Genomic DNA, 27,454 nt, shown 5'->3' with positions numbered 1-27,454 from the left:
CAAAACAGGATGTTAAAAACTGCATGACTGTAAAAATTGCTTATCTGCAACAAAATAACGACAATTTAAAGTGCAAACAGATTCCAGTGACAGCTTCAAGAAAATAAACACTGATATCAAATATTACCAAAGAGCAAACTTATATACAATAATCAGGCACTTCATTGTATTTTATTTTAAAGGGAGGCGAAAGATATCAGATGGACGTTCCAACTGATAAGTCGAAAATAAAATGACAAGGTTATGGCTAAAAAAAAGACAAACTGAACAATAATTGCATACAATACACAACAAAGATAACTAAAGACTTAAACGGGTTTGATGTGAGGCGCCTTATTTGGCTTTACAACTATTTTGATCTGAGCGTCACTGATGAGTCTTATGTAGACGAAACGCGCGTCTGGCGTAATAAATTGTAATCCTAGTACCTTTGATAACTATTGAAAAGGTTAGCAAATCTTGCTCCACGTGTTGCACCCGTGAAATTTCATATTTCTATTGTTAGTAGATCTAATAACATTTTTTTCATTTGAACCAAGAATATATAGTTTTCAAAAACTACAAAATACCCTTGCAAACACAACTTTCTATAATATGAATAGCAATGATAGTACCATCCGAAATTATCCAAATCACAACGTTATATGTTTAAAAGAGAAGGAAGTTTTATAAAAGGTACGGATCTTAAACTGTTGGCCTTGCTTGGTTCGGCTATGGCTATCGAGTGTAACGTATATAAACAACGTGAAAAGCCGATGAATTATATTACACAATTAATTGGTGACGTTCGTGTTGCTCAGCCTATGGGTTTCTATGTTGTGATTTGGGGTTTTGTGTTCAGTTGTTATCTGGGAGTATTTTTCGTCTTTTGCCATGTGGCGTTATCAGTTTATTTTCGACTTATGCGTTTTAATATTTTGACTCTTTTTAACTCATTTGACATTGAATGACATACAGGAATCAATTACAAATGTCTCTGATGCAAATCCATCATTCTTGATTGAGATGATATTGATGAGTAAAAGTCAAAACTGCGAGTTGAAATCAGAAATTTGTAAATAAGACATCACCCCGACCAAAGAACAGAACAGCTGTAAAAAAGAAAAATCGAAAAAATAGTGAATTCTGAGGAACATTCGAAACGGAAAGTCCATAATCAAAGGGCTAAATCAAAAGCTCAAACTCATCAAAAGAATAAACAACAACTGTCATGTTACTCATTTGGTACAGGCTTTTTTTCCTAGGTAGAAAAAGGTGGATTAAACCTTGATTTATAGCTAGCTTCAACTCTCACTTGTATGACAGTCATAGTGCCTTTATGTTATATAATCCAGCAAACTTGAAATATAGGATGTTCAGTAGTAGTCGTTTGTTGATGTGCTTTATAAGATTTTCTGTTTTGTTTTAATAGATTACACCGTTGGTTTTCCCGTTTGAATGGTTTTACCCCTTCATATTAGGGCCCTGTGTAGCTTGCTGTTCGGTGTGAGCCAATATCGTACTTAACCTATAATCAATTGCTTTTATAAATTGTGACTTAGCTGGAGAGATGTCTCATTGGCACTCATACCATATCTTTTTATATCTATGAATAAACTGCTTCATATCAAAATTATATTTTTTTTCAAATTCACAAACCAATTATTAATATTCACGAGATACTTTAACTTGAAATTGTTCATTAAGTTTGTTTTAATTTAAACATATTTATTTAAAGTGGATGGGGAACACAAGTTTTGCAACTTATATTAATCCCTTTCGTATTTGCGGGTGTGAGTGCTGCCTTGTAGCGGCATTAGCCTGCCCTTTTCCGAAATCTACAAGGGTGTCTTTAACATGCAAGAGATATAGCTCTCTCTTAACACGGGCCAGCCATTTATCGCCCCTTCCGACGTCCATTGCACCAACGAGATGGTTCCCTCATTATAATTTAATCTCATTTGTTGGAGAAATGCAAACGAGAGACAAAACGCTCCTATAATGAACTATCATATTATTAATGTATCTATATATTCATACAGCATACCAACTTTTTAGACAAAATATCATTTTATCTATATATTTACATTTTTGTTTTCTCATAAAAGCCACTGATGTAAAATAATTTCGATGTTGAAGAAAATCCATGCATCTTTTCCTGATATTGACATTTATGAACATTTTTTTATATTTTTATTTTTTATCCAACATATATATACAGAATATACAACAGAACAGTTATCAAATAGCAAACTCATCATTACAAAAATAATGTTATACAACTCAATAGATAATGTCAAGTATCTGAACTTGAAAATAACACTGTGCTAAGAATTTAGAAAGGAAACTTATTAACAAAAATGATGGAAAACTTTAAACTAGGATCTAACACGAACGAGATTGTTCTGATGTTTGAAAAATCAATTTTTAAGTTTAAACATCAATCATCAATTGATTTCCTATGTTATAATATACTCGAATATGAACATGTACTACCTGCTCAAGCACGACATACGTTTTATTTTGAACTACTCGCCATTGTCGGCTTATATTTTGACTTTAAATTAAGTTCGTCAAAAAGTTTTAAGATACATAAGGGTTGTATATTGTGACTAGGTTTGATAGACACTTCTTGCAGTAAATAAGGTAACCTAGGTTATATGCATATATTCAAAATATTTAATCTAGTTAAAAATTTAAGTACTATCTTTCGATAGGTTTTACAAAGTTGGTTGACCGTTATGGAATATATGTTTCACATAATACCATAGATATATTCCAAATGACGTAGCAATAATCCCGTTTTCTTGACCTAGATATCATTGATTAAGACTTGTAATGTATCCCTTATTGTGTATTTAAGAGTAAGTGAACTATGATGTGATAACCCAGGCAGAATAAATAAAGACAGTAGTATACCACTGTTCAATAGTCGTTAATCGATTGAGAGAAAACAAATCCGGGTTTCAAACTAAAACTGAGATCCCAAAAGATTAGGAATATGTTTGCTGTCGGAAATAAAACTGAAGAAGTGTACGCACGAATTAAATATTGGTATGAAAGTTTTGCAGCAAAATAATAAAATAATAAATATTATTCGAAAAATGTATTGTGTGCGAATCTCTTTTATGTGTTTATCAGAACGGTTCTCACACAAGAAATATATGCGTCAACTAGTAAAGAATAAATCTAATCAAAAACACTTGTAAGATAAAACCGTATAGTCCACCTAAATTCAGCGTTTGCCGATGGAATCGGAACATTGCTTATCCTGGTACTTTCTTTATTACACTTATATGATACTTTGAATGCAAAATGTAGATCATATCAGTATCAAAACCTAAATAGAGGTTTACGGTTCTCAAAGCAGCGATTCCGACCCAGAGTTCTAGTTTTTTGTTTCTCCCTTAAGCCCAGTCCCACTAGACCACGATCGCACAACGCTCACCGCGATTTAAAAAAATTCAGATCGTAGCGAGGTCGCGGTATGAGCGGCATGAAAATGTAAATTTTCGTTGCTTTCACGATGATACTACGTCCTCATTACGCTTTTACAACGATCCCGCTACGATTATAACACGTCCTAACGGAGCCTATTCTGCGACCTCCCTACGCTTATCAACATCTTTCTACGCTCCTCACGTTCTCACTACGACCATGTCCCAAGGGTTATCCGATTGCAACACGATCGAAACACGCATCACTGCGATTATAGCACGTTCTTACCACGATTATACTACGTTCACACCGATCTGACCACGTTCTCAGCAATAATATCAAAATCAATATCAATACAGTTCCATTGCTTCTATTTCTGAATAATACGTAGATTTCTCCGAAACAATACAGCAATGCCACCAAGATCTACTAGAACACGTAGGCGTGATAATAGGGGTTAATTAAGATGCAGAAAGAGCTCTGATAGTTACGAACCCTGATCCAGCGGAACGACTAATACAACTTGAATTACAACCTATTCCTGGTCAATCAAGCTCAAATGACGATATTTTAGTGAACGATAGTAGAGATGACACAGATGTGTGAATATAAAAAAAGATTAGAAGATGTGGTATGATTGCCAATAAGACAACTCTTCACAAGAGACCAGAATTACACAGACATTAACAACTATATGTCACCGAACGGCCTTTGACAATGAGTACATTCCATTCCGCAAAAGCTTCGAAATGACAATTCAAATGAGAAAACTAACGGCTCTATTTATGTTAAAAAAAATGAATGAAAAACATATATGTAACACAATAACAAACAACAATCACTGGTTTACAGACTTGGATAGGCACATACATACATAATGTGGCATGGTTGGGCAGTTAGAGAAAATGGACACGAATTCCTTATTACATACAGACAAACAAAACCAGGAGAGAATTTAATATATTTTATGTGAAAATGACAATGAGAATGAAAGTCGTAGTATGAATTCGAACGTAGTCAGGTCGTAGGAAGAGTGCGAGGAGGGCGGCAAGAAAAATATTATTTCGTAATTATCGTATAAACAAAGTATATATTACATAGTAATACCAAAAATGTCAACATTCGATCCTTATATAAATATCATAAAACAGATATTCGAATGATTGTTTAGACAAGTTTAACTGTTGCTTCGAGAACTTCTCAATGTCTTTGTACTATTTCCTTGAATGACCATTTCAGTATTACAACTTCGTCGTCTTATTGAAATCTTTCGGTACTGTTTACAGCAACCACCACATGTTGTAAACAAATTCTTGAATTCTTTTTTAAACTTCTCCTACAAAAAGTAGCAAATTCATTTTTTTACCTGGAAAATTACGCACAATTAAAAGCTGTCGTTTAAGCTACACGATATTTTCAAATATATATCTTATGCACGTATGTATCAAACGTTTCTAGTATGTAACTTTAAATTGTTTGACATTCTAAGTATGTTTACCTGATCGTAACTGATGAGTAGACAAAACGCGCGTCTTCCTTATCAAATAATCAGCCTGATAAATTTGTACCGTATAACTATGTACTCCATTGTAATGATTTTAATAATAGTGATCATTAAATTATGATGGAGAAATGCTATTATTAAAAAGTTAAGTTTAAGGTTAAACATGCGTAAGAGCTATTGAAATTGAACAAAACAGAAATATTGACAGAAACTTTTTAGGAAGATAGATATAAAGTGAGAAATACCCTTTAATTTTACTTTCCGCTATACAGATGCTGTTCTCACACTAAATAGTTAAAAATTAAGTTACTATGAATCTACGAATTAGAGATACAGGATACAGTTTAGTCTGCCTCATATCTTGATCTATATCTAGAAATTGACAATGAGGGTCGGTTGAAAACCTAAACTTTACGACAAAAGGAGGATTTCAGTTTCCCAATTATAAACTCTCCTTTTCTGAGTAGCAAAATTCAAGCGCCTACATACGGAGTATATAATGCCCAATTGATACGATATTCGCGGGCTTGTTTTTCCTATCAGGATTTCCTTGAAAGAGAGTTGCTCACAAGGAAGCTATTAAACCAAGAGTTCCAAAAGGTGAAGTCGAAATCTTGTCTTCGTAACTTTTACGGGCGCATCACTAGTTAGTTGACCGTTGTGGAATATCCGTTCAAATATATCTGTCTAAATTCATATATCGAAAATAAACTGACACATGACACAACATAGAAATCTAAAGAATAAGCAACACGAACCTCACCAAAACTAGGGGTGATCTCTTCTGTCTTTTTTTTTCTTTTTGATTTGTCATGACATTGTCAGTTTATTTTCGATCTGAGTTTGACTGTTCATCTAGTATTGTGCACCCAATCTTATCCTATACACTTTTTGATACAAAAAGTATTATATTTTAGATCAAATACAACGTCCTGACTATGCACTGTTATCAAAATGTCAATACTATCTTATCGATAGTACGTAATGTGTTAAGGTCTATATCTTCTAAGTGTGTGCTGATCATGATATCGTTAGCAGATTCCGAAGTCAAGCAATATTTATCAGTTGTACAGTTAGGTTGTAAGCTTTTGATTTTTTTCTTTACAAAGTTCTTTCAAGGGTTATTTGTAAATCAATAGTATATTACAAACGGATTTTTAAAAGCAGAAGAAAATGAAAGGTCAGTGGCCTTGTTTCTTAGATTTTCTTGATCATTTGAAAATTTGGCTTGAAATGGTTCTTTGTAGATTTTTCATGAATGTTACATTTTTTCTCTCAAAAACTAGGAAAAATAACAAGGAATTTTCATAAATGACTCTAATACCAATATATACTCAAATTAAACAAAAACGAGATGACAATTTATTGACAGGTTCTACATTTATAAACTATATCATTTCTGATATCTGACAAAAGCCAAAACAAAGAATAGCGAACATCCTTAATTATACCTTTTTTCATAGCTGTGTTGGGTATTGGATTTTCTACATTTGAAAATGCCTGTACCAAGTCAGGAACATGACAGTTCTTGTCATTTCGTTTTTTATGCGTATTGTTATACGATTTTGCCATGTGATTATGGACTTTCCGAATCGATTTTCCTCCAAGTTCAGTATTTTTGTGATTTTACGTTTTTGTGGATATTGGAACCTTTATTGCATCTTTTATTACTCAAGTTGTTCTTATAATCTAACAAATATAAACTCAGTTAACGTCTGTGAAAAACCTTTGTATTGTCTTTATCGTTAGATATGGGGCTATAACGGTCTTTTAAAGGACTAGAAAAAAAATAATAAAGATACCATAATTCAGTAACGACTTTAAGGGAAAGTATTATGATTGTGAATTGCCTTAGTGTTATCAAGATGCGACGAATACAAGTATTGCTATAGATTCGCAAATGTTGCAATTAACTGATTTCATAGACGATTGCAGTATGTAGAATGTTATTATAGTGATATATTTCTACTAAGATATATTTGAAAATTTGTATAAATGACATTTATAAATATAATGAAATTAGTAAACCGCATTAATAATATATTCAATTATAGACTTCAATGAATCATTTATATACGGAATGATCAAATCAAAAAAAGATTATTTTTATGAAGTTTAGAAGGAAAACCGAGATATTCGGATAGTGATTAGACAGATCATTCGTTTTTATAAATTTCTTCAAAAGCATTTGCCAATTGTGTAATTTATATAGAATTACTACTTTTACTTTATGAAATAATAATTCACCTTACTTTCGCAAATAACTTTTGAAATATTGTACCAATTTAAGGCGGTTAATCATTTATAATATAATTGAGATTTGAAATGTGGAATCTGTGTCAAAAAGAGGAGAAAACAGCATTTTAACAGCATATTTAATAGATTAAAGAAGCATGCTACTTAAACATGTTTTACAAACTCTTAAGAATTCACGTAATCCCTACAGTTTTCTTGTGATAAATAAGTAGCATACTCTTAGTATTATCGAGTTACCAGATTTGAAGATTAGTAATTGACTGTTGCGTCTATCTTAGAAGGTTCCTTTACACAAACAGATTTGAGAACAACAGACAGATTTGTTCGTCTTCATAAATATCTTCGAAATCTATTGCCAATTTCGAAATTCATATAAAAGTATTACTTCGTCGTAAAGTCATATGAAACGAGTGACTGGTAAACAATAGTGTTTATCCAATTCTTGAAGCAATGCATATATATATATATATATATATATATATATATATATATATATATATATATATATATATATATATATATATATATATATATTATTTACTTAGTCTTCTGTGCACATTTTTATGACTTTTTACGCAAACATTTCGTATAATCGTCTATTTGTTTTCCCTTCCCAGTCTGTTGTTGTGTGAAAATATGACAGCTACTTAATTGTGGTGTTTTTAAGCCAAGTCGGGTGTGTCTATTTTCTGTGTTCGTCTTCAAAATATTATGTATTCGGGTTTTGTTTTCTGTAATTAGTTAAGACGTCTGTTTTATCATGTACATCTTTTATATTCATTTGATAAAATTTACTGTTTGAAATAGCAGAAATTGTTCTAAATAATAAGGATGTTATTATCACAAGCAGAAAACCCTAGGCGTATTTGGCACAACCTTTTTCAACTTTTGATCCTCAGAGCTGTACAACTTTGTACCATTTTTTGACTTTCGAACTTTTATATCTGGGCGTCACTGGTAAGTCTTATGTGGACAAGGCGTGGTTTTGACGTATTGAATTTTAAACCTAATGCCTTTTGTTATCTATTATTCATGTTTTTCTTTGCCTAATACGTTCTCCTATTTATTTGTATTGAAGTTCTGTATTATTTTGTTGTCATTTTAATGTTATATTTAACAATGCCATCAAAGTGCGAGGTTTGGCATGCCACAAAACCAGGTTCAACCCACCATTTTTTTCTTTAAAAATGTCCCGTACCAAGTCAGGAAAATGGCCATTGTTATATCATAGCTCGTTTCTGTGTGTGTAACATTTTTACGTTGTGTTTCCGTTGTGTCGTTTGTTTTCTCCTATATTTGAGTCTGAATTCACATTGCTATAAGACGTGTCAAGGTACTTTTCTATCCCAAATTCATGTATTTGGTTTTGATGTTATATTGGTTATTCTCATCGGATTTTGTCTTAGTCTGTTGCTATGTTTGTTACATTTGAATGTTGTGTCATTGTTCTCCTCTTATATTTAATGCGTTTCCCTCAGTTTTAGTTTGTTTCCCCGATTTTGTTTTTTGTCGATAGATTTACGATTTTTGAACAGTGGTATACTACTGTTGCCTTTATTTATTGATTGTTAATTTATTGTAAACAATAAAAAAAGAAGCATGGATATTGAGCACGTGTGTGACATGTACAATCAATTACTATAAAATTGAGAAAGGAAATGCGAAATGTGTCAAAGCGACAACAACCCGACCATAGAGCAGACAGCAGCCGAAGGCAACTAATGGGTCTTCAATGTAGCGAAAAATTCCCTCACCCGGAGGGGTTTTATTTGACAGACATACCGATGCGTGTTGCGATCACTGAGTTTTTACGAGAAGGGTTTCGCTGAGGTCATTTGCATACCGAAAATATGTCGGCGAACTGCTTTCTAGATGCAAGCAATTAAAAAAAGTAAACTTCTGCTTATAGTTATCAAAGGTAACGCGCGTTTTGTCTACATACCACTCATCAGTGACGTTCAGTTCAAAATAGTCATAAAGCCAAACAAGAACAAATTTGAAGAGCATTGAGGACACAAAATTCCAAAAAATTGTGCCAAATACAACTACGGTACATGTAATCTTCTCCTTGGAGAATAAAATCTTTAGGTTTTCGAAAAGTTCAAAGTTTTGTAACAGAAAATTCATTTAATTGATATTCTTGTCAACACCGAAGTGCTTACTACTGGGCTGGTGATACCCTCGGGTACGAAACGTCCACCAGCAGTGGCATCGACCCAGTGGTGTAAAAAGTTATCAAAGGTACCAGGATTATAATTTAATACGACAGACGCGCATTTCGTCTACATAAGACTGATCAGTGACGCTACGATCAAAATAGTTATAAAGCTAAACAAGTACAAATTTGAAGAGCATTAGAACCCAAATACAGTTAAGGTAATCCCGGAATAAGAAAATCCTAAGGTTTTCGAAACATTCAATGTTTTGTAACAAGAAATTTATAAAAAAAGGACCATATAATAAATATTTATGTCAACACAAGTACGTTTTATATTGAAAACTATTTATTTAGTTATAAAAACATATGCATCATATTTTTTTTTTTAATTTGAGATTTCATATGACTTTAATGAAAGAACCATTGCCCTAACAGTTGCAAGGTTATTCGTTGATGCTTTTATCTATTGAAACGATTAATAAAATATATATGAGTTCACTTGGTTCCTTCATTTTTCTTGTTTTAAAATGATAGATATCTCTTTAGGTGGTACAGGGATATAACTCGGTAAAATCAACTGAACTTTTGAAAACACGTTCTATTGTTTAGGAAATATCAAGCTTCTTGGCTTCAAAATAACTTTTTTCCAAACTGTTATATACGATATTTTTCAGACAAAGTGAGAGTTTCATGTTGTTTGAAAAATTTATAGTTTTGTAAAATGGTCAGTGAAATTATTTTGTCAACATTTTATGAAAATAAAGGCAAGGTGTTTGGTACCAAATTATTTTATTGAGGAGATTGGAAAATCAGTAAAACTACTGTTGCGTACATTCAAGAAGAGGACTATTACTAAGAGTTTAAGGGACAAATGACTAAAAATGATCGAAAATTAGTGTTACTGTCAAAATCACGAATTAGTTGACGAAAGTGTTATGTCTTTATTCCACATCAGTGGTAAATGATTTCGTCTTTTTGAAAACTTTGTCATTAATAAAAGTCGTAAAAGTAAACAAAATAAAAAAAAAAGGTTGTGCCGTATCCCTGGTTACCTTTTTCAATATAAATGTATATTCGCATTTGTCTCGGTCAAGTTATGATGATTGGACATTAGTATATCACTGTTGCATCTATCCTTTGTCATGATTACAGTTTGAATTATCAGAATTCATTTCATTATTTTATATTATAAATGTTCACTTATAATATTCACAAAAGCAAAACGACCCAGTAGGGAATGTTTGATGATAAGTTAAATGTATCAAGTATGATCTGATTGGCTATCATACCGCTTCTTTAGCATGTTCATGTTGAATTATTTACAACATTGTTTTAATAGTTATGTAGTATTTATTATCAAAGCACTTCAGGTAAAGGTTAATAAAATATACATGATATACTGCTTCTACTTATCTCTAGGTCGATGTGATTAAAACATTGCTTTTAAAGTCAGATGGTATATATTATACAAGCTTACACTTAAGGGAAAAGGGTCGGTGTATATCTGCGTCCATTCGTTTTTCGTTTTGAAATATCATAAACAAAAAACAAAAAACGAAAGTGTTTTCATTTTTCGTTTTTGATTTCTTAAAAACCAAAATAAAAACAAAAGTGTTTTCGTTTTTCATTTTTGATTTCACAAAACAAAAATCGAAAAACATAAGTATTTTCATTTTTCATTTTTGATTCTCAAAAACTAAAAACGAAAAATGAAAGTGTTTTCATTTTTCATTTTTGATTTCACAAAAACAAAAAAACGAAAAACGAAAGTGTATTCAATTTCTCTTTCCCACACTGTTTAATTGTCATTCAAAAAATGACAATGTTGTCATTTGTCATTCATATAAAGGTCGTTAAAGTATACATGCACAGCGGTTGTCAGATCAACACTACTTTAATCGAAGATAATGTCGACGGATGCAAAAGTCTTTAGCAATCGGAACAATATGGGTGCGTGAACTTTATTACTTTTAAGTTTAGAAAGGTCGATCCAAGATAATAAGAATTGATGACAAAGGTCCATCTGCCAGTATTTTACGAACTACGAGGACGATAATGTATTTTGCTTGATCAAATTTTCAAAATTTCCGCAATTTCACAATTCAAACTGGGATATTAAAGCCTTCAATTGGTTAGCCATTAGGAGCCTATAAGGTAGTAATTTTGCTTATTTGTGAAGACTATAAGGTGACATTAACTAGAGGCCGTTGATGGGGGATTATGGAATTGAGAATAGTGGACAAAAAATATAAATAATAGAGACAATGGACCAAGAAATAAATAAAATAGCTAGAATAATAGTGTTAAAATGTAATGAGAAGAGAATAATTGTCAAAAAGTATAAAGAATAGAGAAAAATGGCTTCAAATTATTAGTTATTGGTTAGCATACGGTTTCTCTTTATTTCTATGTCTATTAATTAAGAAGCGTGCTTTCATTATTTGCCAACATTTTACATATCACATTATAAAAAAAGACTATTATTTTGCAAACTACCATAGATTTCCGGTAATTGTTCTGCATAGACCACATCACATTGGAGTCCCTGTAAAAAAAATTCAAGTGGACCTCAGTTACCCTACCTACCCCATCATTACATAAAATTTAATAAACAAATGTCTACGGAAATACTTCTGTCCGCACAATGTGTAAAGGGGAGCTGAGTAGCTGATGTCTGCTGGAGAAAAAAATCAAAGTTCTGTTTAGCTTATTTTTTTTCAAAGATAGATCCAAAGTTGGGGTCGAACAACCAACCCCACCCTTACCGAAAATGTAATAAAAATTGTCCTCACTAGTTGCAAAGGGAAGCTGAGTAGCTGGGGTCTACAGTAGACAAATCCAGGGTGTTGTTCTGCTTAGTTTTTTTTCTAAAGTAGGTCTAAAGTTGAGGTCGTATACCCTACCCAACCCTTACCGGACAGTTAAAAAAAAATTCTGCGGCAATACTATTATCTGCAATAGGTGAGAACGTAAGCTAGAGATCTAGGGCCTACTTAATCAAAATTACAAGTTAATTTATAGCACGGATCAATCTTTTTTAAACTAATAAATAATTTACTTGCCCACCATACTTTGAATACAAAAAATAAACCTTTTGTCCAGTCATATTTAAGCGAAATCCACTAGTTCAGAGGAAGAATGTTTGTAAAAACAGTTTTGTGTGGCAAAAAAAAGTTAAAGCACGAGTGCAACTTTTTTTTCTTTTAATGCAGAATTATTATTACTTTTCATGAACTATTTGACAGGATGCCGAAAACAAGGAAAGCTATTTCACACAATAGTGCAATTTTGCCATCATTAAAAAAAAATCATAATTATTTACGATTCTATAAACACTCAAAGTGTTAACTATTTAAAATGTATTTAGGCAGTACCTGTGTAATATATCGAAAGCGATTGATTTTGCCTTTATATAACTAATAATTACATAAGATGTATGTTTCATTATAATTCGTTATTCTGATTGGCTAACTGCACATCTCATGTTATTCCTTACGCAATTGTATTACACAATGAAATTCATCATTCATGATGACACGAGAGGTCCCACAATAAAGTGCAAAGGTGAATTTAGTAAAAACTTGATAAAAATCGTGTTTTCATGATCATAGCTAAAAAATGTAATTATAAATATTGAATGCTTCTTTTTGTAACTTCATAGGGTTGTAAAAGCGTTGACCGTGTCCACATTTTCAGAATGAAGCGCTTCCGCGTTTCATACAAAATGTATTTAGGTCAACGCTTTACACCTCAATGAAGTAACAAAAAAAAGCATTCAATTCTTAAATGAACCAGATTGAAATTTCAAAATTCATTGAATAGTGTCTTTGACTGCTTAATTATATATTAAAAACTGATGATTAGTGGTTATATATTAATAAAAACATTTGAAGTACGTTTGAGTCTTATGCAATATTTGTTTTTATATATTTGAAAACTGGCTGCTACCGACTGGCTGCTTGAGCCTGGTCTCACAAACTCCGCATTTTCATTACAACCGATTACATTGAGTGTGTAGACAAAGGTAATATCTTTGGATCGCTTGTTTGTTAGCTGAACTATGAAATAACTAGGTAAGGTATACTACCCTCCTGTAGAAGGAGCCTAGTCCTACAGACAGATTGATTGGTTATCTGTCGAACTAGGGTAGTTTACCTAACCTAATAATACAAGCAAGCTAACCAAGGATATGCTACCTTTGCCTACACATTCAATGCAATCGGCTGTAACTTCTTTACATTACAGGTTGCAACACCTTGCCAAGTCATTGGGTTCCAATAAACGTTTGGAAAATTAAGTCAATGTGCTTTCCCATAGGGTTTTATGCAGAGCAATTACCGGAAATCTATTATGGAAACTTGCAAAAACAATATCAAAATCGAAATCTAACTGAACAATGAAGTTACTCACATTTAAAAAGATTGAGACATTGTAGGCCAAATATTTTTTTTTTATTCTTGCGTGTCTTATTGTAATCAGACGGTAATTTAAGAGTTTACAAAGAAATTTAATATTAAGACAAAAATTAATGTAGCGTTTCATTGGTGAAATTAACACTACAATACAAATAAAGGATTCTCAAATGATCATGACTTTTGCTTGTAGGAAAATGATCAATTAATCAATCAATCAATCAATCAATTAATCAATCAATTGATCAATCAATAAAATTGAGAATGGAAATAAAAAATGTGTCAAAGAGACAATAGCCTAACCAAAGAGCACAGCCGAAGGCCACCAATGAGTCTTCAACACAACAAGAAAATCCCGCAACCAGAGGCGGGCTTCAGCTGGTCTCTAAATAAAAATATATACTTGTTATGTGAAAATGGACGTCACACTTAACTTAGATAAAAAAAAAAAAAAAAAAAAAAACTAACAAAGATCAGAGTCTCCTGACTTGGGACAGGCGCAAAAATACGGCGGGGCTAAACATGCTTTGTGAGATCTCAACCCTCCCGCTATACAACTATATTTAGCTTATGTAGAATAAACAGAAAAACTCAGTTTAAACGAAATCCGAGTCCGATGACAAAATAGTAAACAAAAGAAACTACACAAAATGAATATGATTCATAAATTAACAAAAAACTACTAGCAGTAACTGACATGCCAGCTCCAGACCCCAATTAAACATATCGAAAGAATATATAGATATAAGAAGATGTGGTATGAGTGCCAATGAGACAACTCTCCATCCAAATAACAATGTGTAGCAGGAAACTATTATAGGTTAAAGTACCCTCTTCAACACGAATCCTTGGCCCACACTGAATAGCAAGTTATAAGGATCCCCCAAAATGACTAGTGTAAAACCATTCAAACGGGAAAACCAAAGGTCTAAATTATATATATAACTAGAGGCTCTAAAGAGTATGTGTCGCTCACCTTGGTCTATGTGTTTTGGTGATGGTGATTTGTTCGTAGATCTTACTTTACTAAACATTTTTGATGCTTACAATTATCTCTATCTATAATGAACTTAGCCTAGTAGTTTCAGTGGAAAATATTTTGTAAAAATGTACAAATTTATGACAATTGTTAAAAATTGACTATAAAGGGCAATAACTCCTTAAGAGGTTAATTGATCATTTTGGTCATGTTGACTTATTTGTAGGTCTTACTTTGCTGTACATTATTGTTGTTTACAGTTTATCTCTATCTATAATGATATTCAAGATATAACCAAAAGCTGCAAAATTTTCTTAAAATTACCAATTAAGGGCATACGATACAGTTTTGAACCTGTATTTACAAGTTGATGAAAATTTGCATATAGGCTATTTTTTACCTGATTAAATCAAATATGTAATAAAAAATATACCTTCATGTGCTACTTTTTGAGTAAAATGAGGTCGAAATTTTGTATATTTGCTCAAAATTCAGATTTGTGTCCGTATTTTCTTTTTCGAAAGAAAGACATAACTTTTTTGTTTTAAAAGATAAACACAAATGGTTTTTTGTTCAATAATCGGTAATTTCTGTATTTTATAAGTATTATTAAAAATTATGCAATTTTTATTCAGAAATAGCTCATATTTATCAAATGTTCATGATAAGAGGAACAAACGTCATTTTTTGCTGCATGTTTATCAAAATTAAAAAAAATTCTCTATTTACAGTTTTATAAAATTTGGGTCACATAATCTCCTTGCAAAATGAAACAAATTGCCGTTTTAAAAAATAGGGGTCCATGAACTCGTTTTCAAATTAAATCAGTTTGAATTATAAAAATCAGTCGAAAAATGCATCTTTTCTCGATATGTCATAGTTTGACGTCGCGAAAATAACATTTTACGTTAGCAACGTCATTACCTCCCCTGTAACTGTATCGTTTGCCCTTAAGGGGCAGCAACCTTACAACAGGTTGTCTGATTCATCTGAAAATTTTAGGGCAGATAGATAATGACCTAATAAACAATTTAAACCATGTCAGATTTGCTCTTCATGCTTTGGTGTCTGAGATAGATATAAGCCAAAATCTACATTTTACTCCTATGTTCTATTTTTAGCCATGGCGACCATCTTGGTTAGTTGGCCAGGTCACCGGACACATTTTTTTATACTATATACCCCAATGATGATTATGACCAAGTTTGGTTGAATTTGGCTCATTAGTTTCAGAGGAGAAGATTTTTGTAAAAGTTACGACGACGGACGACGACAGACGACGGACGCCAAGATATGAGGAAAGCTCACTTGACCCTTTGGGCCAGGTGAGCTAAAAAACGAGAAGCGAGAACGACATCAACAAACGACAACTTCTGTTTTTTGTTTGATTTTTTTATTACTAGACCAAATATTTCATGATTTTTTATTATCTAGGACTGTACTTTTGATAAATAATTGATTACCAAGTTTAATAAAAACATAATGTGTGTATAGCAAACATATTAACTTTGGCTTGAAAGACGTCTATTTAATTGTTTTCGACTCGCTCTGCTCGGAAAAATTGACAAGAATAAAATCCTAAGATTGAACGCGTTCGTTCAACAATCTTATTAAAATTAATATATAAATAATTTTCTCATACACATAAGTATAACGAAATCAGAGATATACCTTTTAATTAGATTAGTTCGTCTAATTTACAAATGTAGTATTATCTGTAGTAAATTTACTGACTTCTTTAATAAAGGATTTGAACAAGAATGTATTTATAGTACATAAATACCCCACTCGCACTATCATTTTCCATGTCTAGTGGTCCGTGGAATTGAGGGTCGGAACTCTATATTTGGCATTAAAATTAAAAAGATCATATGTATAGAATATGTGTACTGAGTTTCAAAAAAAATATAACTGTACATTAACTTCAGTTTCGGGTATAAAGATGTGATTTTTTTTCTGAGACAAGTGCTTGTGACAATCCAAAAGAACTTGCAGTCATTCGATGTTCAGTAATTCAGTACTTTGATTGTTTGAAAACGAGGTAAAAGTACCCTGCCACATTCGGTATGTGTTTTTGTTAGACCTTTTTTTTTCTTCTATTTTGTATCGATCTCATGCGTTCAGCCCTTTTCCATTGATTTGTATAGTTTGTTCTTATGCTGTGCTGTAACAAAACTGTCCCAGCTGTTTACAAGCATGTTAAACGCCGCAATATATTGCATGTGCCTCCTCCAACTCAGGAGCATGTAGTTCAGTGGTTGTCGTTTGTTGATGTCTTTTACATGTATATGTGTTTTTCGTAATTCATGTTGTTTTGAAATAGGCCGTTATTTTTCTCAATTGAACTGTTTCATATTTTTCAATTCATGGACTATTGTAGCCGACAATACCGTATGTTTTTTTCATTGTTGAAGATTATATGGTTGCCTATATATAATTTCTTACATCCACTACATTTGAACTTCGTTGGATATTTGACTCATTTGCATTAATACCAAATCTTCTTATTAAAAGTTGAGGGGGATGTGTATTTCTTTGGAAAATTTCAATGTTTTTCTCCCAGACCACCGAGTTTGAATAGAATATTTTGACATTTTGCTGTGCTCTTGGATTTGAGTTGGCCTGTTGGTGGGTTGTTGATGACTATATGGTAAGCTCTGGATGTCTTTTTGAGTATTGCATGCGGTGATTTGGTGATGTCTTCATGCCATGCATTGTCCCATTACTTTATATAGACAGCCGATCAGTCAACCTGATCTATCAAAGTAGCTCTCCTCGCCTTTTGTATAGTCAGACGAATAACAAGATATAAACTGACTTAGCTTGGTATATACATGTTTCTTTAATATAAAAAAGAAGATGTGGTATGATTGTCAATGAGACAACTCTCCACAAGAGACCAAAATAACACAGAAATTATCAACTATAGGTCATTGTATGGCCTTCAACAATGAGCAAAGCCCATACCGCATAGTCAGTTATAAAAGGCCCCGAATTGACAATGTAAAAAAATTCAAACAAGAAAACTAACGGCCTAATTTATGCACAAAAATTAAACGAAAAACAAAAATGTAACACATAAACGACAACCACTGAATTACAGGCTCCTGACTTGGGACAGGCACATACATTTTGAATGTGGCTGGGTTAAACATATAAGCGGGATCCAAAATCCAAGTCAAATTGATATTTTAAAACAACATAAAAATAAAAAAGTGTAAAAAATACAATATTTCAATTAATGTTGAAAATATTATTGTGTTTGTGAGTGTAAAACTACTTAAAATTGTAGAAATATTCAAAAGTAGCTCTCGATCGCGTTTTTGTTCTGCGGCTACGTTAACGGAACACCAATCAAGTAATCGATCTTCATGACTATGGCTTCAATATTCAATGGTACAAAATATCATGTTCTGCTTGTCGTAGACTCAAAAAGACTTCAAGTTGGAATAGATCTACGAAGACTAAAGAACGTTCATGTGTGGTTTGGCAATTGTACATGCCCACGACACCGATGTCCAGACATGGAAAATCAAACTGTTACAGTATATTACAGAACACAAAACTGGCTATCTTTGCTGTAAATATAAAAACCGGACATGGTTTACATTAAAGCTAAAAATCCCAATCTCACGGCATCAAATAATTTAAAAAAAAAAACATATGACCTTTAACATTGGAGGGCTAAACTAGCATCGAGCCGTGTCCAGGGGTTAAATAGAAAATAAATAGATGTGGAGTAAATGTACACGGGACAAAATCGCACACAATATATAGAAAAAATACAAATTATTAATGAACAGGGCTTTTATTCCTGTTCTTCATCTTGAAAGGAGCTGGAGGGTCTTCATCGAGGAACTAGACCATTGATCCTCATTATACAAAAGTAACATAGGTTAGTGCATCGCACAAAAACATAAGTTCCTGGTTCGATCCCCGTTCTCATCGATTAGTATGTTTAAACTAACAATAGCCACACACTTGACTTTGTGGATTACGTTATTTTTTTCTTCATCCTACATATGTCTTTTGATATTGTTCATACATGTAAATAAATGTACCAGAAGTCTTACACTGTATCTATATATTTTGCTCCTAGACCAGAACATAATAAAATAGATAAAACAAAACTTGCCCTTTAGATTAAGAAAGGGTCTGAAGGATTTTGTATAATCTTTTCCAGTTCTTCTCAGGTCCTTGAGCCCTTCCCTCGCCAACAATATATAGTTTGCTTAATTTGTAAAAGAGGCTAGTTACGCTTCTGTATTATCATCTTAGATTAACCTCTCCAAACTTAAAGGTAAAGATCACGCACCCTTATTGTTTAGATTGATTAAGACTTTTGCATCCGTCGACATTTTCTTCGATTAAAATAATATTGATCTGATAACCGCTGTGCATGTATACTTTAACGACCTTTAAATGAATGACAAATGACAACATTGTCATTTTTTGAATGACAATTAAACAGTGTGGGGAAAGATAAATTGAATACACTTTCGTTTTTCGTTTTTTGTCTTTGTGAAATCAAAAATGAAAAATGAAAACACTTTCATTTTTCGATTTTAGTTTTTGAGAAATCAAAATTGAAAAATGAAAATACTTTTGTTTTTCGTTTTTTGTTTTGTGAAATCAAAAACGAAAAACGAAAACACTTTTGTTTTTCACTTTGGTTTTTAAGAAATCAAAAACGAAAAATGAAAACACTTTCGTTTTTTGTTTTTTTGTTTTTGATATTTCAAAATGAAAAACGAATGGACGCAAATATACACGGACCGAAAAGTTAATAAAAAATCCATTACGATTTTTTTGTTTCGTAAGATAAGATAGTAACAAAAGAATGATTTTATTATCTGATAAGTAACTGATTCAGAACGCATCGATCGTCATAGTATTCATCATTTGAAGGGGATGGTATAAGTCTCTTAAAAAAGTCTCTAACATTATAAAACGGAAATTTCAAAGATCATTCGAATAAACAACTGATAGACAGTTGAACTCAATTAAAAAAAAAACACTTTACAAAAATCTGTAATCATGTCAAAGAATTTATTTGCTGTCGTGATATCAGGGTCCTTTCTCATCAAAACGATTGTCAAGGTAGTAATTAATTACATTAAATGAATTGTAATTAGTGTATTAAATAAAGTTCTGACTTTATAAATTATTGCTTCAGCAATTAACCAATGTTTTAGTCTCATAAATCGTTTGGAAAAGGTTAATCAAGGTTAAAATTTACAACCAAGGAAAAGCATGATTCGAAAAGACCAGTGTATTGACAGGATTATCGTTATTGATGTAAATTCACCACACGCCAAGTAAATTCATTGTCATCCAATATTTTTTTAATGCGGAACAAGACACACAAGGTATTTTTTATAAATTCTACGAAGATACCATAATTTCTGACACTAAACTAGCAAACACAAATTGTAGTCATGTGAGATATCGACATATCGTATCGGATATGTCAAATTTAATCAGTGAAACAAAGAGATTGACTAATATTTGTCTAAATTTGTTATACATATTGTACACAAATGCATAGGTCACTTTTGTACATGGAACGGTTCAGAAACAACAATCATAAATTTCGATTCGTTTCTGTTACTCTCGATTATTTGTTTTTGATTGAAACCGATAAATGAAGAAATACAAATGTGTCGAAGATAAAGCAAATCAGTATACTGATAATGTAATATCATTTTGTTAAAATAAAAAACTAGAGGCCCTCAAGACCCTGTATCGCTCACCTGATTCTACTTGGGTTTTTGAAATCATCTAAAAAATATAAAATTTGGCTAAAAGTAACAACACTTGGCCAGCACCTCATAAGGAAAGAAACATTCATGCTATGTTTGATTTCATTCAGTTCAGTGGTTCTTTAGAAGAAGACTTTTGTATGCATTTCCCATAGGGTCCTATGTTAAACAACGTCCCCCAACTGGCGGCCATCTTGGATGTTGCAATGACAACAAAGTAACGACACTTGGTCAGCATCTCATTAAGAACATCCATGCTATGTTTGGTTTCATTTCATTCAGTGGTTCACTAAAAGAAGACATTTGTATGTATTTCCCATAGGGTCCTATGTTCAACTAAGTCCCTCACTGGCGGCCATCTTGGTTGATGTATCGGCTACAAAGTAACTACACTTGGTCAGCATCTCATAACGAACATTATTGCTATGTTTGGTTTTATTCCATTCAGTAGTTCTCTATAAGAAGAAACTTGTATGTATTTCCAATAGGGTCCTATGTTAAACTAAATACCCCCTGGCGGTCATCTTGGACGTTGGAATGGCGACAAATTAACAACACTTGGTTAGTATCTCATTAGGAACATTCATGCTATGTATGGTTTCATTCCATTCAGTGGTTCACTAAAAGAAGACATTGGTATGTATTTCCCGTAGGGTCCTATGTTAAACTAAGCCCCCCTGATGGTGGCCATCTTGGATGTTGGATCGGCTACAAAGTAACAACACTTGGTCAACACCTTATAAGGAACATTCATGCCATGTTTGGTTTCATTCCATTCAGTGGTTCTCTAAAGGAAGACATTTGTATATATTTCCCGTAGGGTCCTATGTTAAACTAAGTCCCCCCCCCGGTGGTCATCTTGGATGATGGATCGGCTACAAAGTAACAACAATTGGTCACACATCATAAGGAACATTCATGCCATGTTTGGTTTCATTCCATTCAGTAGTTCTCTAAAAGAAGACATTTGTACATATTTCCCATAGGGTCCTATGTTAAACTAAGTCCCCCTGCTGGCGGCCATCTTGGATGTTGGATCGGCTACAAAGTAGCAACACTTGGTCAGCACCTCATAAGGAACATGCATGCAATGTTTGTTTTCATTCCATTCAGTGGTTCTCTAAAGGAAGAAACTTGTATGTATTTCCCATAGGCTCCTATGTTAAACTAAGTCCCCCACTGGCGGCCATCTTGGACGTTAGAATGGCGACAAAGTAACAACACTTGGTCAGTATCTCATTAAGAACATTCATGCTATGTTTGGTTTCATTCCATTCAGTGGTTCACTAAAAAAGACATTTGTATGTATTTCCCGTAGGGTCCTATGTTAAATTAAGTCCCCCTGCTGGCGGCCATCTTGGATGTTGGATCGGCTACAAAGTAACAACACTTGGTCAGCACCTCATAAGGTACACGCATGCCATGTTTGGTTTCATTCCATTCAGTGGTTCTCTGAAGGAAGACATTTGTATATATTTCCCATAGGGTCCTATGTTAAACTAAGTCCCCCTGCTGGCGGCCATCTTGGATGATTGATCGGCTACAAAGTAACAACACTTGGTCAACACCTCATAAGGAACATTCATGCCATGTTTGGTTTCATTCCATTCGGTTGTTCTCTAAAAGAAGTCATTTGTATGCATTTCTTATAGGGTCCTATGTTAAACTAAGTCCCCCGCTGGCGGCCATCTTGGATGATGGATCGGCTACAAAGTAACAACACTTTGTCAGCACCTCATTAGGAACATTCATGCCATGTTTGGTTTCATTCCATTCGGTGGTTCTCTAAAAGAAGTCATTTGTATGCATTTCCCATAGAGTCCTAGGTTAAACTAAGTCCCCTGCTGGCGGCCATCTTGGATGATGGATCGGCTACAAAGTTACAACACTTGGTCAGCACCTCATAAGGAACATTCATGCCATGTTTGGTTTAATTCCATTCAGTAGTTCTCTAGAAGAAGTTCAAAATGTAAAAAGTTAACGACGACGCCGGACGACGGACGACGGACGCCAAGTGCTGAGAAAAGCTCACTTGGCCCTTCGGGCCAGGTGAGCTAAAAAGGAAAACTCGTTCATAGACGAGACTTTCAGTTTTCATGACAAAACCAACAAGCAAATATCGAAAGAGCAGACACTACAGTCTGTATCTTCAACTAACGCAAGTGGTCAACACCTAAAGCACAAGCATAAATGTTTCAAAAGATTCTGCTTCACATTTAACTCTCTTCGTGTTAACCCTTTTGATATTTCTTGATCAAACAGTACAGAATGTTTATAGACAATAACTGTTTAGTGTCTTTAAATATCAGCTGTATTTGTATGAGGCTAGGAAACAAGGTGTATGCGAGCTGTTAGTGAGCTATTACACCTGTTTCGAGCTGAGTACAAAATTTTTAATACAGCTGATATTTAAAGACACTAAACAGTTACTGTCTTTATCCTGCAATTAATTCTGTATACTATTTGTGTTTTGAAAGGCATAAAAACACATGTTTTGCAATTAGTCTCGATTTTTGAAATCCCCCGAGGCCCGTGTAGTAATACGATTCAGTAATCACACATTCAGCTGGAGAAGGGTTCGCAAAAAAAGAATCTCGAATGGTCAACAATACTACATCGCTCAAAGGGAATAATTATCTATTTTTACATAAAAATTAATTCCAACAGTAAAAACAAATAACAAAACATTGTCCAATTTGAAAAAAAAAGTGTACGAGTTGTCCTACGCTTCAGACTCGACATTCAATAAACATGCATGCTGAAATTGACATGGTTGTTTTTGTTACACCATCATACACCTTCAAGTTTTGAAATCGATAGTTGTCATCGTAGAAAAGACTACTGTTCATGTGTGTATGTTATCAGAAATTTGTGTAACTCTTATTGATCTAAGGAAATGTTTGCAAACATACAAAACGTATAAAAGTAATCATAAATTCGCAATTGATACGTCATTGGAATGCGATTGCAATACACATTCTGAGGTCACGCAGGTTCATACAATGCTCAATCCGGCAGTGGGCGGAGCTTTTAAGCGATATCTGTTTAGTATACAGATACAGCATAGCGATATCTGTATGGCTGTATCTGTATAGTAGAACACCCAATTGCAGGATAAATATATATATCTAATTTTGAATTATTTTTTAAATTAAAAGAATTTTAGATAACTAGAAGTAAAAGAATGCTACACTCACGTTCAATAGTCCATAAATGAATGGATTATAACAAGCATTGCTCATCGCCAGCCAGTTGGAGCACAGCCAGATAATATTAATATATTTATATCTACAAAAAATACACGTTATGATTTTATTACACATTTCTAATAAAATTTCAATTATGGTTACTTGTAAATGGAATAACTCGTCATCAAAAATTGACACATGTAATACAGTTTAAACCCACATACAAAAAAAAACTTTTTAATAAGGTGATGATGTAAGGTAGATGATGTCATAAACTGCTAACGCTAGTCGAAAACCAATATCAGTCTCGTACTATGATCTGGAAAAATCACAGATAAATAAAAAAAATATCGAACATTGCATTTTACAGTTTGCAATTTTCATAAGATGTAGCAAAGGGAAATGATTAAAGTCAAACTAACATAATAATAAAGTGAAAAAAGAATAATTTCCTGTTTTCTGTCGTTCAACATGTTAAATATCGTTTAATATCAACACATTAATACTAAATTAATGAGGCAGCAGTATACTAATGTTCTTATCTCTTTAATTGATACGGAAGTGAAAAATCAAGATAAAAGCAAAATGAGGGAATCGCATGAACATAATAGCTATCAAAGGTACCAGGATAATAATTTAATACCCCAGACGCGCGTTTCGTCTACATAAGACTCATCAGTGACGCTCAGATCAAAATAGTTATGAAGCCAAACAAGTACAAAGTTGAAGAGCATTGAAGACCCAAAATTCCCAAAAGTTGTGCCAAATACGACTGAAGTAATATATTCCTAGGGTGAGAAAAAATCTTATTTTTTCAAAAAATTCAAACTTTTGTCAATAGGAAATTTATATATCATTGATATTCATGTCAACACTACTGAGCTAATGATAATTTTGGGGACGAAACGTCCACCAGCAGTGGCATCGATATAAATTGTTGTGAATAATAAACATCATCAAATAACACGTTTGTCATTTTCAAAAGGTTTCCAACTGTCTATTCAGAATTAAATACTTTTTGATTTATTGTATTGAGATTTAGTTTTATTGGTATAATGGAGGAAATTTCATCTATCAAATGTATTTCTTCTTTTTTTCAGTTGGTCATTCCTCAGATTGAATCAATGCTGAGTATGATTTTCTGGCGACGTTTTACCGAAATGTCTATTTGTTTATGAATTGCATGAACATAATGGCTATCAAACGTACTAGGATTATAATTTAATACCCCAGACGCGCGTTTCGTCTACATAAGACTCATTAGTGACGCTCAGATCAAAATAGTTATTAAGCCAAACAAGTACACAGTTGAAGAGCATTGAACACCCAAAATTCCCAAAAGTTGTGCCAAATACGGCTGAGGTAATGTATTCTTAGGATGAGAAAAAATCTTATTTTTTCAAAAAAAATATGATTTTCTGGCGACATTTTACCGAAATGTCGATTTGTTTATGAATTGTAACAAGAGAAATTCGGTTTTAAAAAGGGACTCAGAGGTTTCAGCAACATTCAGTCTTAAATTGCAGTATAACCTAGTTAAGAGGGTCACACGTCATATTAAAAAAATGCAGCTGACAATAATCAAAAAATATATTCGAAGAGCTGTAACTTTGCCCCATAAACATGATGAACAGATTCTATTATTGTTTCAATCATTAATGATGACACATTGTACTTATCTGACATAAACATATTAACATAACAACATATTTTGACTGACTAAATAGTGTTATATATTAAAACGATTTATATCATAAATGAAACAGTATCAACATTGGTAAGGGTTTCTCATTTTTAATAATGTTAACTAGCTTACCTTATATCCTATTGACACAAAAAATATAACATGTATAAGGAGACAATACTATTGGTATTGCTATTCAAACACAATAAACCTTTTTACACAATTCCATGTATTTTTCCTAATTTCTTTCACATAGTATTCAGTCTTCGTTTTACTATCAACACAGCGGTTTATGAATAAGTACACATTAAAGTTAATATAACGACGAGATATATTTTCTGAATAAAAGCAAAACAAAGAAAAGTCTACATATAACGTGTAATGTTTATTTTTTACAAATTATACATAGTTTTAATTTAAGACGAATGTAGCATTTAAAAATTTTCCACTGATTAAACATCTATTTTATTAATATTAATTCTAATGCAACAACGTTTGTAACGTTCATTTTGATTGGATAACGTCACTTTCTTAAACGGCATCAATTGACAATTGATGCTATGGGACGGACGCGCAATCGCAGACGGCATATGACAGATTTTAAATACATGTTTTAACGTTGTTTCTGTCAGTTTCATTAGAATGGAGATAGCAATATTGTATTTTAAGCTCCGACGGTATCAATTTGGGATTTGATGGTCGCAAATACCCGTTTACTGTCGCCGCTAACGCGTCGCCAGTAAACTTAATTTGCGACCATCAAATCCCCAATTGATGCCATCGGAGCTTAAAATACAATACTGTTATCTCCTAATTGCAAGACGCTGATGAAGATTTTCTTTGTTGACAATTATACATTATCTTCTTATTTTTTCACAAACAATTGAATACAAATTCAAAATTGAAAGTTATATTTGAGATGATCTCGACCTTTTAACCAAGATGACAGTTGCAATACGGTTTTAGCGTAGATAAATGGTCTAAAGGAATTAACATTTTAATGTTGTTTTACTTACTCGTTTATCTCTTTATTATATATTACAAACAAACTGTAGATCTGAAGTGGTAACCAACAGAAAGCAAATAAACACACCACAATAATCAGCATCTTTACAACCTAAAATAAAAAAAGTACATCATATATCTGTTAAGTTAAATCAATATGCGACAGCTACAATTAACGACATAGAAAAAGTGAGTAATAAAATAGAAATATTAAACTTTATATATTTTTGAAGTTCAAGCAATGTTTAACTTCTACACTATTATGACAAAAGTGACCTGAAGGACTCGTTTTCGCCAATTTACTTTATTTACATATAGTCAATACAAGTGTTTTGTTTTGTTACTTTACCAGTTATGCATATCCCATTGTATGATGTTTGAGTTATCTTTTACCATGCTTGTTTCGTTGTATGTCAATTCCATGCATGGTAAAAATACCAAGTTAAAGTCATTCAACAGAAATATTTAAATCCATTAATCTAACCTTATAAGTTTTGAACTTTTTTCAACGAGACAAGTCGGGTATTTATAGAGAAAATTGGATTTGGTTGCTAAATTATTGTATATCATAAATAGACATCAATAAAATTTTATATATCACTAGTACTCTACGCTATTGCGTTACATGCATTTATTGAACATTTCTGTTCTTAATTGATGACAAATCTTTCATATACGAATCTATGTACACATGCTCAATGTTGGAAATTTGTAAGAGGAAAATATTTCAATTAATTGTATGTACTTACTACAACTTTTTGTATAATTAATTAAAATATTACTTAACAAAAGAACATCAAGCAATCAATACGACTTCATATAATCTTAACCTATTAAAACAGTTCATGTTTAAGCTCTAATGATATTATAATCTGTTCTACAATCGACGAGATTTACAACTTCTGTTGAAAATTTGTTAATGCTAAACAATAATTATCACGTGTTTTCAAACTCAAACATAACTGAGTTTTTAATAAAAGGACACAAAAATGTTGTTTAACCTTCAATTCACACATATATAGCAGTGGTGCAAAAACACAACATCGTATTAAACAATCACATGGGAAGGGTTCGCATCGGAGTGTTGGT

The 27,454-nt window shown here is 32.6% G+C and overlaps 1 protein-coding gene across 1 annotated transcript in view; it reads right to left on the bottom strand.

The window, feature by feature from the left end:
• Window positions 1-2,163: 2,163 nt before the first annotated feature.
• Window positions 2,164-27,454, bottom strand: part of LOC143044345 (substance-P receptor-like) — a 34,672-nt gene continuing 9,381 nt past the window's right edge. The window contains exons 2-4 of the mRNA XM_076216291.1: window positions 26,377-26,477; window positions 23,686-23,776; window positions 2,164-4,753 (exon numbers count right to left, since the gene is read on the bottom strand). Of these exons, the coding sequence (XP_076072406.1) occupies window positions 4,595-4,753; window positions 23,686-23,776; window positions 26,377-26,477 (351 nt within the window). The 3' untranslated portion in view covers window positions 2,164-4,594. The remainder of the gene's footprint in view (window positions 4,754-23,685; window positions 23,777-26,376; window positions 26,478-27,454) is intronic.

Source organism: Mytilus galloprovincialis, chromosome 9 (assembly GCF_965363235.1).
Source record: "Mytilus galloprovincialis chromosome 9, xbMytGall1.hap1.1, whole genome shotgun sequence".
Taxonomy (NCBI): Eukaryota; Metazoa; Mollusca; class Bivalvia; order Mytilida; family Mytilidae; genus Mytilus; species Mytilus galloprovincialis.
Note: the sequence above shows the minus strand (reverse complement) of the source record. Positions and strands in the feature narration are given on the sequence as shown.